General features: G+C 33.7%; 3 protein-coding genes across 4 annotated transcripts in view; 1 reads left to right on the top strand and 2 right to left on the bottom strand.

Moving 5' to 3' along the window:
- LOC109359159 (pentatricopeptide repeat-containing protein At1g62350) lies at positions 2,379-5,022 on the top strand. The gene is made up of 4 exons (XM_019603722.1): positions 2,379-2,622; positions 3,339-3,660; positions 4,363-4,834; positions 4,868-5,022. The coding sequence occupies exons 2-3, from the start codon at positions 3,364-3,366 to the stop codon at positions 4,792-4,794; spliced, it is 729 nt and encodes a 242-aa protein (XP_019459267.1). The 5' UTR covers positions 2,379-2,622; positions 3,339-3,363; the 3' UTR covers positions 4,795-4,834; positions 4,868-5,022.
- LOC109359236 (ATP-dependent DNA helicase homolog RECG, chloroplastic-like) lies at positions 8,392-10,276 on the bottom strand. The gene is made up of 2 exons (XM_019603824.1): positions 9,683-10,276; positions 8,392-8,649 (listed from the first exon to the last, which is right to left on the bottom strand). The coding sequence occupies exons 1-2, from the start codon at positions 10,253-10,255 to the stop codon at positions 8,557-8,559; spliced, it is 666 nt and encodes a 221-aa protein (XP_019459369.1). The 5' UTR covers positions 10,256-10,276; the 3' UTR covers positions 8,392-8,556.
- LOC109360831 (ATP-dependent DNA helicase homolog RECG, chloroplastic) overlaps positions 12,379-19,041 on the bottom strand; it is a 20,270-nt gene continuing 13,607 nt past the window's right edge. For both annotated transcript variants that reach the window (XM_019605975.1, XM_019605974.1), the window contains exons 11-17: positions 17,445-17,516; positions 17,095-17,247; positions 16,847-16,990; positions 16,205-16,363; positions 15,483-15,566; positions 13,670-14,242; positions 12,379-12,636 (exon numbers count right to left, since the gene is read on the bottom strand). In XM_019605975.1, the coding sequence (XP_019461520.1) occupies positions 12,544-12,636; positions 13,670-14,242; positions 15,483-15,566; positions 16,205-16,363; positions 16,847-16,990; positions 17,095-17,247; positions 17,445-17,516 (1,278 nt within the window). In that variant the 3' untranslated portion in view covers positions 12,379-12,543. The remainder of the gene's footprint in view (positions 12,637-13,669; positions 14,243-15,482; positions 15,567-16,204; positions 16,364-16,846; positions 16,991-17,094; positions 17,248-17,444; positions 17,517-19,041) is intronic.

Genomic DNA, 19,041 nt, shown 5'->3' with positions numbered 1-19,041 from the left:
ACCATTTTTGACCGACTTTGATACTTGGCCGGTTCAACACCTGTACCGTACCGGTTAGGGGCCCGGTTCACCGGTTTTCCGGTTGAACCGGCCGGTACGGTACAGTTTTTATAACTATGATTCATAATGATGCTTGATGAAAGAAAGAGTCACAAAACTTGGAAAAAATTAGTTAAAATGATATCCATGATAATACCAAGAATAAATTGTACTAAAATTTTGAAAATAAAACATATAAAATTTATTATGAATAAGACTTAAAAGAAAATATAATAAAAGTAAGTTTGAAATATAAATTCTTACTAAAGGATAAAATATGATAGCATAAAATTATAAAATTTAAACATTATTTTCCTTTATAATAGTATGGATAAATAAACAATTTTTTTAAATAATTTATGCATAAATATACAACAAAAATCAAACTTTAATGCTATTACTACTAGTTGAAGTTTACTAAAATTATTATGAGAAACAGTCATACACCCTAAAAGATATTAATTCTATACCAAGAAAAAAGTGGGGAAATACTCTTCGAAGTACCCAAAAAGATTGAAGTTTACTAAATGAATTAAAAAACATTGTAATAATCTATCATAAATTAAGTCAATTAAAAAAATATTAATATCTAGATCTTTTCCAATCATTTGGTTTATGATTGTTATTATTTTATCTCTTTTATTAATAGTAGGACTAATATTCATTTGATATATTTTTTGTTAAGACTTTCTCTCATGCCCTCCAAATATGTCAAATTTAAGTAAGACATAATTCTCTTATATCGATAAATATATATTAGTTTTTATTTTAGTGTGTAATATCTATGTATTTAGTGTATGTATTTATGCACAATAAATATATCATTCACTATTTATTTATATTACTTTTTGAATAGTCAATAGTGATTTTGTAAAGGATGCAATATTGTGCATACATCTATGATTGTAATATATATGCATTATTAGTGTAAAGATTTATACATAATCACCATATCATCCACGATTAATTTGGATTACTATTTTTTGAAAAAACAATAATGATTAAACATAAATGAATGGGAGGACTAAGCAAGACCCGACCTTACCCGTTCATTCAGTATGGTCTGATCATGATTGAACCTAAATAAAGTCGGTTCTCATAGAGTCGGGATCAAGCATGACTCGTCCCGACTCATCCCATAGTCACTCATTCATCTTGTTTGTATGTGTCTCTATTCAAATGTATAGAGAATAATATCATTTTTCTGGTCGAATGTATCATTGATTCTTTAATTTTTTTGGTCGAATGTTTACATGATTAATAATATATATACGTATATCATTTTATATATGTAAATTTACATATTCATCTATACTACTTATAAGGGGAAAACCCAAAATAATCATCAATCATGGTGTAATTTATGGTTCTCCCTATTTTGTCCTCACTATTTTCTAATTTTTACCAAAAAATCATATATAACCCAATGTTCCTATATATGTTCCATATTATTTGGTTAACTATTTCTTCTTCTTACATTATTACTATCAGTTTTTAATGTAGAACATGAATGTTCAATTTAACACTGATCGAATAAATTCAATTGTATATTACAAATATTTAACACATAATATTATATTTGACATTTATGACATACAAACTACACATTATAAATGATATGAAAGCGGGTTGACAGGCACGACAGTGCCTGTCAACATGCTAGTATTAATAAATAATATTATAAAATTTTATCTAAAATGATATGCATTATATTTTATCTAAAATGATATGCATTATGTTCCATATTATTTGAGTTTGAACGTTGAAGCGATCCATATTTAGGGTCGGATTAGCTACAAGTCTATGGTCGGATCTGAGTTCAAAAAATCACTCGGCCAACATTTAGGGTCGGATAAGGACAAGTCTTAATTCGTCTCAACCCGACCCATGTTCATCCCTAATGAATGTTGGGTGATATACTGATCATCTATAAAACTTATATAATGTCAATGCATACATTTTTTCTCTACATTTATTCGTATATAATTATTATTAATTCTTAAAAAAATTAATATAAATGAATGATGAATATTATGTTCAGTGTGTGAAAACCTTTACACTAGTGTTGGATAGATATTACTCTCAATTAAATAAGAGAATAAAATATATCCTTATACCTAAAGACAACTTATCAATTTAAATCTATTCATCTTTGACATGTGTCTTTTTTCTTTTATATATTATATTTTAAAATTAAAATTTACAATAACAACAAAAATAAGACCCATATCAAAAAATGAGTAAATTTTATATTGAAGGAAATATTTTATTATTCTCGTTAAATAATGGAAGCAAATATTTTATTATTCTCGTTAAATAATGGAAGCAGGTGAAAACTTGACAGGCACTTTGTGGAAAATTCCCTCTCAACGGTTCTCTCTTCCCCATTCTTCATGGTTGTGGCACAAAATCCTGTATTTGGTACAATTGAGAGTGAGACACAAAAGCCATAGTACCTTATCCAATTCCATTGCTATATCTCCATTTTCATTCTCATTTCCATTTCCAACTTGTTGTGGCCACAATATCCTCTATTCTCACCGGACCCACCTGCTACACCACCATACCGGTTAATTCCTTCAGGTCTGCTTCTATCTCTATATGTGTATCACTTCCATTATTAGTTTTTCATTAAGTATTCCATCCATTTCTTATTCTATTTTTTTGATTGCAAGCTGTTTGATAAAATGCTTCTTTATAAATTGATGCTGGTGGTGCATATTGTTTTAGTTATCATAGCAGGAACAAAAATTACTTTGTAGTCATGATTTATTTTTTTCAAAATGAATTGCTGGTGAAACTATTGGAAATGGCATGTTTTAAGAGAAACGGTTTTCACCTGCTTATGGGTTGCTTATAGGAAGTTGTTAAACCAATGATCATCATTTTTTAGAGTTGAGTTGAGAGCTGGCCATATTTTACCTGATACGGGGTACGGGTATGTGGTTCGCTTGAGTATGCGGTCGTCACTTTTATATTAATTTTATGAGTCATTCTCTATGACGAATCCAGAATGTGGTATACTGTTCGTTGAATTTGGTACACAATACTTAGGGTAAATGAGAGAATCATACATGCAACCACTTAATTTTTTCTACAATGTGATGTGATTGAGAGATATCTATCGTTGTGGTGACTGATTGTGCCATTCTGGTACACTAGGGCACTGATTAGCAAAATCTTTTCTAAATAGGAAGGTATTTGTAAACATAAAATTACCGAAAACCTGAGGAGAGTTGAATGTGATATGTCCAATGCAATATTATACAAACACTAAATGTTGAAGTCATTAATGGCAGTGTCACTTCCTCCAAGTACCTTTTAATGCTGCGTCTTGCACTGCGAAGAGCTTCTTCTCCGGCTAACATCTCACGCACCATCCTAAATCCTCACTGGTTTGTTTCCGGTTCGGCCTCGAGCCCAAGTCTTTCAATATGGAGGCGGAAGAAGGAAATTGGCAAAGAAGGCCTCATCGTTGCTAAAGAGCTTAAGAGGCTCCAATCCAATCCGGTTCGGCTCGACCGCTTCATCCAGTCACAAGTTTCTCGCTTGCTTAAGTCCGACCTTGTTGCAGTCCTGGCTGAGTTCCAGCGACAGGACCAGGTCTTTCTCTGCATGAAGGTTTGTGCTTGTGTTTTCTTGTTTCATTGTTGATGTCTTTTGTTACTCATTATCTATGTTGTTGCATAGATTAATTCCAGAAGGTACAATGAACAGCTTCTAAAACCCTTTTTTTTTTTCTTCAAAAAGCTTACTCAATCAGTTTAGAATATTTTGAAAGTATTTTTTTTAAATATAACAGGTTATTTTTTCAAGAAAAAGTCTTGAACAAACGAATCCCTATTCTCTGTCTTTCTCTTTTACTATTAGATGTGTGATGGCATGAGAAGGTTAAGTAATGGCTTTTATTTTATTGCACTTAAGTATTCGCTATGAGAAGGTGCGGAGAGTATTAACTAGTATTTCAGCATAACTTGAAACTGAAGTTGCTTCTTTTAATGTTGAATTCCTTTGCTTCAGGCCTTAATGGCCTTTGTGCTTCTGCACTTAAGATCAAAAGTTGCCTGCTTTACTATAATATGTAGCATATGTCTAATACAAATTTAACCAGAAGGAAAATCAAGACAGAAAAGGTTAAAATTTCAACTAACATATTATTACTTATTTATAATACTGAGTTCTTGTTGTTGGCTTTGATTTATGGAAAATTTAGTTCACTATTTGGTCTCATTTTCAAATACATGAGTTAATGAATGCTCATAACAGGACAGTTGTATTTTATTAGGCATAGGTGCTTTTGTTGACAAATCTTTCATTTCTCAGTTGTATAATATAGTGCGCAAAGAAATATGGTACCGGCCAGACATGTTCTTTTATAGAGACATGCTTATGATGCTTGCAAGAAACCAAAGAGTGGAAGAAACGAAGAGGGTTTGGAGAGATTTGAAGGGAGAGGAAGTTCTATTTGATCAGCATACATTTGGAGACATCATTAGAGCATTTCTGGATGGTGGATTGCCCTCAGAGGCGATGGAAATATATGAAGAAATGAGACAATCTCCTGATCCCCCTCTGTCATTGCCGTTTCGCGTGATGTTAAAAGGGCTGATTCCATATCCAGAATTAAGAGAGAAAGTAAAAGATGACTTCTTAGAGATTTTCCCGAATATGATCATCTATGACCCTCCTGAGGACTTGTTTGAGAATAGTGAGGGGGATAGTGATGAAGATAATGAGGAGGATATCATTGCTTAGTTCCATCGACTCCTATAATATGATCTGCATTATTCTCTGAGACAATCTTTAAAATGGGAGAACTTGCATACCTCATTATATTCATAGAGAAACAGTGATGTTTGCAGCATATTTTATACACTGGAGCAACCTGAGGTCGTGTAACGTTGAGACGTGGTAGCTGTCGTTGTTAAGTAACCTCAAACTGTTTTACTTTTCTCTTCTGATCCCAGCTTTAAGATTTTCCAACTTTAGAAGCTCTTTCCCCCTCCCATCTTTACATCATTGTACATCTCACCCTCAACAATGTAATGAATGTTGATGATACATTAATTTAATAACATTGGTTAGAATGGATGCTGGGGGTTGTTCAATGGGAAAGAGTACAAGATATTCAGAATTTTCGTTGTTGATAAAATTATTCAGTGTTCTCTTTTCCTTTTATTATTCCATGGGAATAGCAAATTTAAGAGTCTCTTGCTCCCACTAAACTATATAGAAATGTTCCTATAACTGAAATACCATTGATCTTCAACTGTTTGTTAGAAGTTTGTGTATTTATGCTCTTTACATAATCTCATTAAAACATTTAGCTATCTTTTGCTATCTACCTCATTGTTATTGCTATTCATGGGTTGGGGTTTAAATTAGTGGAATAATTTAGTGTTGTGGGACACACTATACACCAATAGTTTATCCCTATCCAACTACCTTGGGATGTAAAAATTAAGTTTTCTTTATATAGCTTAACATTTGCTGAACTTTCATTCTTGTGTTAACTTGGCTTAAGTAGGCAACTTATATATATTTCCGTTACTTAAAAGCTTGAAGTTTAAGGTTATGACCAAAGATTTAGAAGTAATTTAATAAGGGAGGGAATTCACTTATAACATTTTAGCTATCAATTTGAATGAAATCTAATGGTTTGAATTAATAAATATATATGAGCTCTTAGAGTAAGTGGATCATTAGTCATTTAATAATGTAAAACTTTGATATGTTTTGATTAAAATATCTCATTATTGTCAATAGTTTATCCCATTAATAATTTTACACCATAAACTATACACCAAATTCCCATAAACTTTTGTCATGAGGGCATGCTCAGAAACATATTTCTACGATCTTTCCCTGCTATATGGCATATTCTGTTGAGGGGTATATGGAGCTTTCAGCTACCTCCAGATACCATTCTCAATTCTCATTGCAAAAATCACTGAATTCTTGTGATGTGAACTCACCCCCTAGGACCCCTACGAAAGACCTTTTATAACTAAATTCAATAAAAGCTTCTGATTTATCAACCAGAAACTAAAGCCATATTTTACTACTAAAGTCATCTATAAAACTGATAAGTTACATTTTGTTACTGTTCGGTATGGGGCAGATTGGGCAACAAATATCAAGATGCAACAATAAAGAAATTGAGAGGCTCTCCATGTGGCTGCAGACTTAAATGGATTACCAACAAGGCGATGATCTAGGAATGTAAAGCTCCACTAGATCTCCCCATGATGACCAAAAGGTCAAGGGTTGAATTTCTGGGAGCGACATTTGTTGGGGGCAACCATGCATCCTGAAAGAGATTGCTTCCTTATCCTATGAGTAAGGGAATTCTCGAAAAAAGAGTGAAATGAATTTCTTTTTTAATTTAGTGTCAAAGACGGGCTGGTTCTTCCATAAAAGTATTGAAACAAGCTTTTTTCTTTAGTTATGTTGTTGCAGACAGTTTGAAACATCCAATTTGAAGACATTGCAATCTCCAAAATCAACCTCTTTTCAGGATGGTAAATTTTGCATGATCCTCTTTCTATGAGGGTATCAAGCCCCTTCTAAGCCACCTACCTGATCAATAATTATCTAGTACGTAGTATGGATACATGGTTCACTTGGGTACATAGTTCGTTAATTTCTAATTAATTTTATGAGACATTTAGTAAGCTGAATTCAATATACCGTATTTATGGTAAATGGTAGAATCATCTAAATGAGTTGATCAATACTTTATAAGTTGTTACTTAATTTTCCATTTTGGAAGACAAAAAAACATTTGGATGTAAATGTAGAATACTATTTACCAGAAGTCTAATTTTGCCTTTTAACATCACATTGATGCTTGAATTGTCTCCTAGTCACACATTTGTCCTAAAGATTTCATAAAGTTCAGCAAAACAGTCACACATATGTTGCTGCATCCAGAGTATAGACACCATAATTCTTCTTTGCTCACTCCTTTATCTTTCACATATGACATCAATAACAGTTCTCCACCTCCTTCAACATAATTTGCTGAATTTGATTACTTCATTTGACTCTCACTCATATTGAAAGTGACCAAGTTCGGAGCATATCTGTTATCTCATAAAATATGTCTATGTCACTTGTTTTGGCAGGAATAACATTCGAATTCTATTTATCAAAATTTATCCGGCATCCACCCCATCCTCCTCGCATTCCACCACAACCTCATTCTCTTTCTCCTGAAGGTTCACCAAAGAGTTACCTTTTCAAAACCTGCTTTTCTACAACATGAGATCACATTCGCTGCTCATGTACTAGAAGACTGCTTTGTGATTCATCAATTGTAAGAGCATCCAAGTTATTGGACTCCTCAATAGAACACACCACATAGTCAACCTCATCCTTATATAATTCTCTCATTTATCATATGTACCATAAACCACATACCATGTTTCTTCATAAATAATGTCTCAGAATTAACCTAAAACGTAACAGCTAAATACCCATATAATGAACTGTTATTAGAGATGTCAATATCTTGTCAATGACTACAAATATATAATTAATTTTAAATCGGGATAAGTGTCCATGTCATCCAAAATATAAAATTCATGTCCATTATTTTAATTTTATGTTAGCATGGGCTATATATTAATTAGAAAAAGAATGAGCGAAAAAGAGTATACTCATCCACACTTCTTATCCTTGCATTTTTTATTTGACATTTGCTTAGTTTAGCTTCCATAGTTTGGATTCCTCTAGTTTTCTCCTCTCTTTAGAAGATAGACTAATCCCCTTTCAAATATTGTGTCTATCTCTCATATCCAGTGTTGCTCATAGATATTAAATATATTTATTTGCCCTCAGAACCTAAGGATTTGTCTAATCATTAAACTATTAAACTAACTCCAAGTTAGTGCTTTATACATATTACACATTTTAATTTATGCAATATAATTTTGCTTCTCAAACCATGTACTTTTTTGTTTACTGAATACGCTTTTAAAGAGGAAACAATTGAAGAAACATTTTTTATTAGTTGATTCCATAAATGTTAAATCACTTTCAACCACATCCAGCCTCACTAAACTTGCAAATTTAATAGGTTACCTTAGTAATAATAAATTAAAAATGGGTGACCCAGTGGCTGATACTCCTACCTAGTATAAAAATCTTACCCTTACAAATAAAAAACTATTTCCAGAATTTAAATACATGACCTTTAGTTTGCAAGACAAGCAATACTATTTTTGCAATATATAAGTAAAATGGAGCAAAAGGTAAAGCTTTTTAAGATTCTTCTTATTCCATTTTCTTGGTAAATTGCTTTGGTACATCTAGATATTACACTAGGACTAAATACAAGGAAGCATCATGGCCAAATCAGGGTAAAATGATAACAGGGCATTTCAAGGGATCAAGATTTGTGTAAAGGCAAAATCATGTTTACATTTACATCATAACTAAAGAAAAGCCCATCAAAATAAATTACAATATAAGTTATCACAATGAAAATAGTAACTTCATACATCACATGAAGGCTTAATCCCCTAGCAGGCAAAGTGGCTGTCTCATGCTAAGCTCGAGTTTAAGCGCAGGAAATTGCTCCAAATCATGAGAAGCACTTAAAACTTTCTGCAAATGATCAGTTTTTAACAATTGTAAATTAATTTTAAATTTTAATAATTCAAACAAGATAGCATAATCAGTATATATATTGAAATATAACATAAAGGTGTTTGGATAAGTGGTATGCATGCCCTCTGGCCTCACCAGTCACTACTTGAGATGGTTTTGGACTTTTGGTGATAGAAAGAATGCCCTACTACATGAGGCTCTTACCTAATAAAGTCTATGAAGTATAAATGTATGTAACCTTATTCTAGCAAGCGAAGAAGCTAAGAGGGTTTTGAAAATATCATACAATAATCAGAAGCCTAATGGTATGGATGAAAACGTCACAGAAAACTAGTGTCTTATTTAAACTGGCAAACAACTAATTCATCAGCTACAACACTAAGAGCAGCAAATCACACAAAAAAGAAAACAGGTAAATAGTGTAAACACCCAATTTTAGCCACAAATAGTTGTACACTGATCTTTAATTTGGTTCCAAAACTTATTTCCTTCTCAGAAAAGCTCCTATAGTTGCATATGTTTCCAGATGAGTCACTTGTTATTTCGAACTATAATGGTGAAAAAGTATGTTTGATGATATTCCTATTTGACATGACATAGAATAGCAAAACATCAACATGTCATGCCATTGAGATGCTTGTCATCTCAACAACGTTTAAGATGGTGTTTGGTATCCTAGGCATCTCACTTAGGACTATGGTTCTCCGTGTTCAACAGAAGATTAGAAAGAAAAAATCGCCCAGGCAAGTTAAATTCATTGGGCATCATATTCCCAGGAATGTGCTCAAAATCATGACGGATACCAATCGCCATCTAATGGTGTTACAATTGGGAAGTGTGAAGAGGGACTTCTTTAAAATATATAATAATAAAGAGTCATCTAAAAAAGGAAAAAGTATATGGAAAAAATTAGAAAGAAGTGTAAACAGACCATGACAAAAGAAACTTAACTGAACCAAAGTACTATTGCAGATAACTGTCGTAATAAGTAACTCAATGGCTATGAGGGATGTTATAAAATAATACTTACCAGTGCTGCAGTGTGTGCATCTTGCAAAATATTTCCATCAGCTTCCAATCTAGCAACAGGAAATTCAGGAAGATGTCCAGATTGTTTCTTGCCAAGCAAGTCACCAGGTCCACGTAACAAAAGATCCACATTAGCAAGATGAAAGCCATCTGATGATCTCTCTAAAATTTTCAAACGACTGAGGCTACTCGATGTTGACGCAACTAGTATACATTTTGACGCCTTAACCCCACGTCCAACTCGTCCTCTGAGTTGGTGTAGTTGAGCAATTCCAAACCTCTCAGAGTTCATCACAACCATCATAGACGCATCTGGAACATCAACACCGATCTCAATTACTTGAGTAGCAAGTAGTATATCCAGTTCTCCGGCCCTAAACTTTCTTAATGTTTCTTCTTTTTCGTCGCCTTTCATTTTTCCATGTAATAAACCACAATTATATCCTTGAAACTGGCTTGATATAACTTCAAGATCTGCAGCAGCTGCACGAAGCTGAGGCAACTGCTCAGAAAGTTCAATAATTGGGTAGACAAGATAAACTTTACCCCCATCTTCCAACTCGTCCAACATCATCTGTCAAAATCACATGTATAAGCAAAAATTATACAAAACATGACAGCTTTAATCTTATCAGAAAAGCACAAATCTGAGCCTGATTGACAGTTGATTGGTAAACAAATTTTGCTTGTAAAATAGTGGACACTGGTCAGTGTATCGTACAACACTGCAGATCTTTACAATGTCGACATTTTGTGTGGATTGGGTACAAAATGAATAAGAGAGATAGATAAGTAACACAACTATAATTCACTTATCAGGTCCAAATAGGTGTGATACAAGATGATGACCATTTATACTAACATCACTAATATTCGTACGAAAACTATCAAATCACAAATATACACTTCATTTGGGTGCATGAAAAGTAACTTCTTAATTAACCACTACGACTACCCTAACTAATTATCTAGTAAAATCTAATATCTCTCAGCAATACAAAGATTACAATCAAGTCAACAATATTTTCTATGATATAGTGAAAATAAAATTAATATATACCAATTAAAGCTTGGTGTATTCTCATCTCTCTTTTTTCAACATTAGGTGTAAGGCTTTAGAACATGACAGCAAAACTAAGTTCATTGACCTTAAAAGATTTAATTAAATGAATAAAAAACCAATGTTGAGTGTGTATTAGAAGGAAATGTTTGATCCTCATCTAAACAGTACATAATAGTAACACGTCACGGTGTTGTGAGAACGGACCGGACGGTCCAACCGGTCCGATTGCTGACCGGACTTGAAAACGCCTCTGGTTTACAGTCTAAACCGAATGAGTGGTTAAACCGTTTTGAACCGAGAAAATTCCGGTCTGGCCATGCTAAACCCGGTTAAACTGCAATAACCCGGGAAGTGAACCGGACGGTTCTCTTAAAAATTAAAAAATATAGAACATTAATCTAATGTTTTCTTTTACTTCGCTCCTAGATATATGTTAGTTATAAATAATTATTAAGCCATCCTCCTCGCATTCCACCACAACCTCATTCTCTTTCTCCTGAAGGTTCACCAAAGAGTTACCTTTTCAAAACCTGCTTTTCTACAACATGAGATCACATTCGCTGCTCATGTACTAGAAGACTGCTTTGTGATTCATCAATTGTAAGAGCATCCAAGTTATTGGACTCCTCAATAGAACACACCACATAGTCAACCTCATCCTTATATAATTCTCTCATTTATCATATGTACCATAAACCACATACCATGTTTCTTCATAAATAATGTCTCAGAATTAACCTAAAACGTAACAGCTAAATACCCATATAATGAACTGTTATTAGAGATGTCAATATCTTGTCAATGACTACAAATATATAATTAATTTTAAATCGGGATAAGTGTCCATGTCATCCAAAATATAAAATTCATGTCCATTATTTTAATTTTATGTTAGCATGGGCTATATATTAATTAGAAAAAGAATGAGCGAAAAAGAGTATACTCATCCACACTTCTTATCCTTGCATTTTTTATTTGACATTTGCTTAGTTTAGCTTCCATAGTTTGGATTCCTCTAGTTTTCTCCTCTCTTTAGAAGATAGACTAATCCCCTTTCAAATATTGTGTCTATCTCTCATATCCAGTGTTGCTCATAGATATTAAATATATTTATTTGCCCTCAGAACCTAAGGATTTGTCTAATCATTAAACTATTAAACTAACTCCAAGTTAGTGCTTTATACATATTACACATTTTAATTTATGCAATATAATTTTGCTTCTCAAACCATGTACTTTTTTGTTTACTGAATACGCTTTTAAAGAGGAAACAATTGAAGAAACATTTTTTATTAGTTGATTCCATAAATGTTAAATCACTTTCAACCACATCCAGCCTCACTAAACTTGCAAATTTAATAGGTTACCTTAGTAATAATAAATTAAAAATGGGTGACCCAGTGGCTGATACTCCTACCTAGTATAAAAATCTTACCCTTACAAATAAAAAACTATTTCCAGAATTTAAATACATGACCTTTAGTTTGCAAGACAAGCAATACTATTTTTGCAATATATAAGTAAAATGGAGCAAAAGGTAAAGCTTTTTAAGATTCTTCTTATTCCATTTTCTTGGTAAATTGCTTTGGTACATCTAGATATTACACTAGGACTAAATACAAGGAAGCATCATGGCCAAATCAGGGTAAAATGATAACAGGGCATTTCAAGGGATCAAGATTTGTGTAAAGGCAAAATCATGTTTACATTTACATCATAACTAAAGAAAAGCCCATCAAAATAAATTACAATATAAGTTATCACAATGAAAATAGTAACTTCATACATCACATGAAGGCTTAATCCCCTAGCAGGCAAAGTGGCTGTCTCATGCTAAGCTCGAGTTTAAGCGCAGGAAATTGCTCCAAATCATGAGAAGCACTTAAAACTTTCTGCAAATGATCAGTTTTTAACAATTGTAAATTAATTTTAAATTTTAATAATTCAAACAAGATAGCATAATCAGTATATATATTGAAATATAACATAAAGGTGTTTGGATAAGTGGTATGCATGCCCTCTGGCCTCACCAGTCACTACTTGAGATGGTTTTGGACTTTTGGTGATAGAAAGAATGCCCTACTACATGAGGCTCTTACCTAATAAAGTCTATGAAGTATAAATGTATGTAACCTTATTCTAGCAAGCGAAGAAGCTAAGAGGGTTTTGAAAATATCATACAATAATCAGAAGCCTAATGGTATGGATGAAAACGTCACAGAAAACTAGTGTCTTATTTAAACTGGCAAACAACTAATTCATCAGCTACAACACTAAGAGCAGCAAATCACACAAAAAAGAAAACAGGTAAATAGTGTAAACACCCAATTTTAGCCACAAATAGTTGTACACTGATCTTTAATTTGGTTCCAAAACTTATTTCCTTCTCAGAAAAGCTCCTATAGTTGCATATGTTTCCAGATGAGTCACTTGTTATTTCGAACTATAATGGTGAAAAAGTATGTTTGATGATATTCCTATTTGACATGACATAGAATAGCAAAACATCAACATGTCATGCCATTGAGATGCTTGTCATCTCAACAACGTTTAAGATGGTGTTTGGTATCCTAGGCATCTCACTTAGGACTATGGTTCTCCGTGTTCAACAGAAGATTAGAAAGAAAAAATCGCCCAGGCAAGTTAAATTCATTGGGCATCATATTCCCAGGAATGTGCTCAAAATCATGACGGATACCAATCGCCATCTAATGGTGTTACAATTGGGAAGTGTGAAGAGGGACTTCTTTAAAATATATAATAATAAAGAGTCATCTAAAAAAGGAAAAAGTATATGGAAAAAATTAGAAAGAAGTGTAAACAGACCATGACAAAAGAAACTTAACTGAACCAAAGTACTATTGCAGATAACTGTCGTAATAAGTAACTCAATGGCTATGAGGGATGTTATAAAATAATACTTACCAGTGCTGCAGTGTGTGCATCTTGCAAAATATTTCCATCAGCTTCCAATCTAGCAACAGGAAATTCAGGAAGATGTCCAGATTGTTTCTTGCCAAGCAAGTCACCAGGTCCACGTAACAAAAGATCCACATTAGCAAGATGAAAGCCATCTGATGATCTCTCTAAAATTTTCAAACGACTGAGGCTACTCGATGTTGACGCAACTAGTATACATTTTGACGCCTTAACCCCACGTCCAACTCGTCCTCTGAGTTGGTGTAGTTGAGCAATTCCAAACCTCTCAGAGTTCATCACAACCATCATAGACGCATCTGGAACATCAACACCGATCTCAATTACTTGAGTAGCAAGTAGTATATCCAGTTCTCCGGCCCTAAACTTTCTTAATGTTTCTTCTTTTTCGTCGCCTTTCATTTTTCCATGTAATAAACCACAATTATATCCTTGAAACTGGCTTGATATAACTTCAAGATCTGCAGCAGCTGCACGAAGCTGAGGCAACTGCTCAGAAAGTTCAATAATTGGGTAGACAAGATAAACTTTACCCCCATCTTCCAACTCGTCCAACATCATCTGTCAAAATCACATGTATAAGCAAAAATTATACAAAACATGACAGCTTTAATCTTATCAGAAAAGCACAAATCTGAGCCTGATTGACAGTTGATTGGTAAACAAATTTTGCTTGTAAAATAGTGGACACTGGTCAGTGTATCGTACAACACTGCAGATCTTTACAATGTCGACATTTTGTGTGGATTGGGTACAAAATGAATAAGAGAGATAGATAAGTAACACAACTATAATTCACTTATCAGGTCCAAATAGGTGTGATACAAGATGATGACCATTTATACTAACATCACTAATATTCGTACGAAAACTATCAAATCACAAATATACACTTCATTTGGGTGCATGAAAAGTAACTTCTTAATTAACCACTACGACTACCCTAACTAATTATCTAGTAAAATCTAATATCTCTCAGCAATACAAAGATTACAATCAAGTCAACAATATTTTCTATGATATAGTGAAAATAAAATTAATATATACCAATTAAAGCTTGGTGTATTCTCATCTCTCTTTTTTCAACATTAGGTGTAAGGCTTTAGAACATGACAGCAAAACTAAGTTCATTGACCTTAAAAGATTTAATTAAATGAATAAAAAACCAATGTTGAGTGTGTATTAGAAGGAAATGTTTGATCCTCATCTAAACAGTACATAATAGTAACACGTCACGGTGTTGTGAGAACGGACCGGACGGTCCAACCGGTCCGATTGCTGACCGGACTTGAAAACGCCTCTGGTTTACAGTCTAAACCGAATGAGTGGTTAAACCGTTTTGAACCGAGAAAATTCCGGTCTGGCCATGCTAAACCCGGTTAAACTGCAATAACCCGGGAAGTGAACCGGACGGTTCTCTTAAAAATTAAAAAATATAGAACATTAATCTAATGTTTTCTTTTACTTCGCTCCTAGATATATGTTAGTTATAAATAATTATTAAGTATATAAAATTTTACATTTATATATAATTATATATTTATAGATAAAAATTATTAATTATATATGAAATCATCCGGTCCGACCTAACGGTTAACCGGTTAAACCTAAAACGGGACTTCTTCCGGTTTGATATTTGGTTCGGGTTTCACAACATTGGCATGTCATACAAAGGCATGTCGAAGCCCCATCACCACGATTCCATTGTCTAAATTAGAAATTACAGTCAATTACATAAATAAATAAAAGGTAAATAATTGCCAAATTCCTCCAGAAAAAAAAATAATAAAAGGATCGTCACCTTGTAGACGTTCTCAAATCCTTTGTCATCTCCTTCAATGGTATAGGTTTTAACAGGAATTCTTCCCGGAGGTAAGTCAGTTATCTATGATGGGAGAAAGCACAGAAGTAAGCATTTGCAACAAAAAATAATTTTACATACTAAATTGGGAAGAGAAAGAAAAAACTAAACAAAGATGAGTGAAACAATCAACATAAAATTTCTCTCACAAATTGTTTAATGGTCCCTTCCTTTGTTTAATTTTGTTTTTGTAATAGAGCATTACGATGTCATTCAATCCATGCAGCCAACCCCACCAAGCGGTAGTAAGGCTTGATTGTTGTTTTTTCATAATAGAAACAAACAAATTACCAGGAAAGGCAGGAACTAATAAGACAGGATATTATCACAAGTCACAACACAAGGATGTAAAAATATATCCAAATTAGGGAGTCTTTCATCCCCCATTCTTAATAGCAGGCTTTAGAAACTTTGTTTAGAACACAATAAAATAGACCCAACAAATTACCGAAGTGTTGCAAGGACACAAACGAAAACTGTTCACTCGAAATTCCACAACAGATCACTGTAAGTGCCAAAAACTGATACTGATATAAAACCCAAAATCTACCCTGAAATATAATACCCGGGGACACTTTGGACAGGATTATGATGAAATATAGGATGAATGTTGTTTATAGACATCAAACATATTCTAACATAATTGAGGAAAAATTAAGTACCTGTGTCAGTGACATATCACCATATAAAGCAAGTGCAAGTGTCCTTGGGATGGGAGTAGCAGACATGGCAAGAACATGAGGGGCCATATAAGCATCACTTTTTGAGGAGCTATCCGTAACAGCTTCTTCCATGCTCAAAATTGAAGATGAATAATATAACTACGAGAAAAGTTAGGAGATCACCAAACAATATTATTGAAAAAAATAGACACAAGGAAAAGAGCAATGAAGACATCACATGTAGGAATAAGAAATCAAAGCCATGCATGCAAAGGTACCACTTGCAGTAGCAAGGTAGATATAATTCCCATGAAAAATATAAAATGAATGTTTGCCACAGACCCATAGTTACCTATGAAATTCTAAATCCACCAACTGAATAGTTCTTGTGCAGGCTTCGCAAATGATCATCAATCATCTTTTTCATAGCTGTTCATCTGAACTAAATTTAAATAATTACCTCAATGTCTGTTATCATGTTCATGGTTTTTGATACAGGTCAAAGGCTTAAATTGGTCCATATAGCTAACAAAGTGTAATTGTTGCTAACTTGCTATATGTGCATGATTTTTTTTATAGAAAAGAGGGTGAGTGCATAGTATAATAACTACATAAAATTCTAAACATAGAGAAGTGAACCACCTTACTGTTAAACCTTCCTCTTTGAATCACACCAAAGCGATGCTGCTCATCCACCACAGCAATACGTAAGGCTGAGAATTCCACTTTTTCTGCTATCAAACTGTGGGTTCCTATGACCATTGAGATTTCACCAGTCTGGATACCCTGCAACATCACAACACAGATAAGTTTATAAGATTTTCATAAAGGTTAAAGCAGAACTAGATTCACATCATACCCAACTTTTTATCCCCAGAAAATATTTATACCTTACGAATCATCCGCGATTGTTTTAGTGGGGTTGAGCCAGTAAGTAATGCAACAGTTGGCTTGAACTTGACCTCCCCCAAGTTTTCAAGCAAATTAAGCAAGTGTTCATGATGTTGGATTGCAAGCAACTCAGTTGGAACCATAAAAGCAGCCTAATCATGAGAGAAGAAAACCTGACATTAATATGCATTACATGGTAAAGTTTCCAAAAATGAAAAAAACTCCAAATGACAACTGACCAACATAGAAATCAGATATTGCATGCTCGACATCCATAAATCTAATGAGAAATCAAGTGATTACATAGACAAACTAACATGATGCAAAAGGAAAAAAAGAGGTGACCTACCTGATATCCTGAGCCAATAACCTCCATACATGCAAGAAAAGCTACAATAGTTTTCCCACATCCAACATCACCCTAAAATGTCACAAGATAACAACATGTGTTAATGTTTGTTGCTTCTGATCTATTGAGTACCCATATCAATCACAATGGCTTCAATTAAGAGGGAAACTTAATCCGTCTATAAAAAATTAGCAAGTGGAAAATAATCATTGGAGGACAAACCAGGAGCAACAGTAAATTTAAAAGATAAGCTAAAACTATCTGGAGTCCACAATGTAGTGTGTAAACTACTTCATGTGTTAAAAGATAAATGTAATGATGGGAGGGTGGAGAAAGTAAAGCAGTAATTGAATGCCAAAAGTGTGGGATGAAAGAGATCCATCAAAGAACCTCAGCTTTGTGGTTCTGTTTGCATCAAGCAACAGATGTAGCCATCTAGCAGCTGAACAAGAGCATAAAACAGCCATGCCAACTCAGATTGTCTGAGCTGAAACGGGTTTAATAATGCAACACATCATCTTGGTGCAGCTGATGCATTTCAGCCAATTTACTTATTTACCTTTACTTTAAATGTTTCCCGTAGGTATCTATTCTATAGGGTATTTCAGTCTACTAACATCATTTGAACTTAATGTAAGCTAGGGATCTAAGATAAATCCTAAAACCTTTATCCAAACTATGTGTGACTTATAGTCCAGGCGCTGAAGCTTCCTCTATCCTTTAAATACATGCTCTTCTTATTCTGACATACATAATTACATGTATAGTGTACACTAAATATCTCTATTTATTCTTACCATCTTCTATCACTTGATCTCTTGACTTGCACTTGGTTGGATGTTCATTAGCGTTATTATGCTTCTAGCATTGTTAATATGGATTGCATTTTGTTTTTAGGGTATTATGACGACTTGATTTGCATTTAAATCTTAATTTGATTATGATTTTGTTATTTTTTAAATATCAATCTGCTTTTCACCTCATGACAACACAGGGTAAGACCAGATCTAGAGAGAAGAGACAACAAGTCAACTGGACAAACGATGGCTGAAGTGGTTGTTTGATGCGCCACCACACACAGATGGAAAGACTGTGTGTGGATGCATGGTTGGACCATTCAAGCTGGGTCTTCAGGGGGGTGACCAAGCAGGGAGAGGTGAGTCTGGGGTAGGGTTGCTAGCTGGAAAAGTCACCGGGAAGTGGACTGAAACATAGGAAACAGTTTCTTCGAAAAAGATTACACGATAGAGAAATACCAGCAAATCAAAATTGAAACATGGCTTGCCAAATGTGAGTGAAGATTTCATCAGATAAAAGCGGGCCCACCCGACAGGCATGGATTTAGGGTTGTCTCTCTTTAGGCTCTAGATATATGTTGAGAATAATCAGAGATAATAGAGACATTTGATGAAACCATAACACACAACAGAGGCAGTATATATAGTGTAATGTACCAAATAACAATTTTACAATTTCCTAATTATCATAATTTGAGCCTATACAAATAATCTAGATGATATTTACCTAACACATTCACAACAATAAAAATCAAGTGTGTTCCGGCTGCTGCTATGTAATGGAATATTATATATATATA

This window comes from Lupinus angustifolius, chromosome LG11 (assembly GCF_001865875.1).
Source record: "Lupinus angustifolius cultivar Tanjil chromosome LG11, LupAngTanjil_v1.0, whole genome shotgun sequence".
NCBI lineage: Eukaryota > Viridiplantae > Streptophyta > Magnoliopsida > Fabales > Fabaceae > Lupinus > Lupinus angustifolius.
This window is presented reverse-complemented; position numbering and strand designations above follow the sequence as displayed.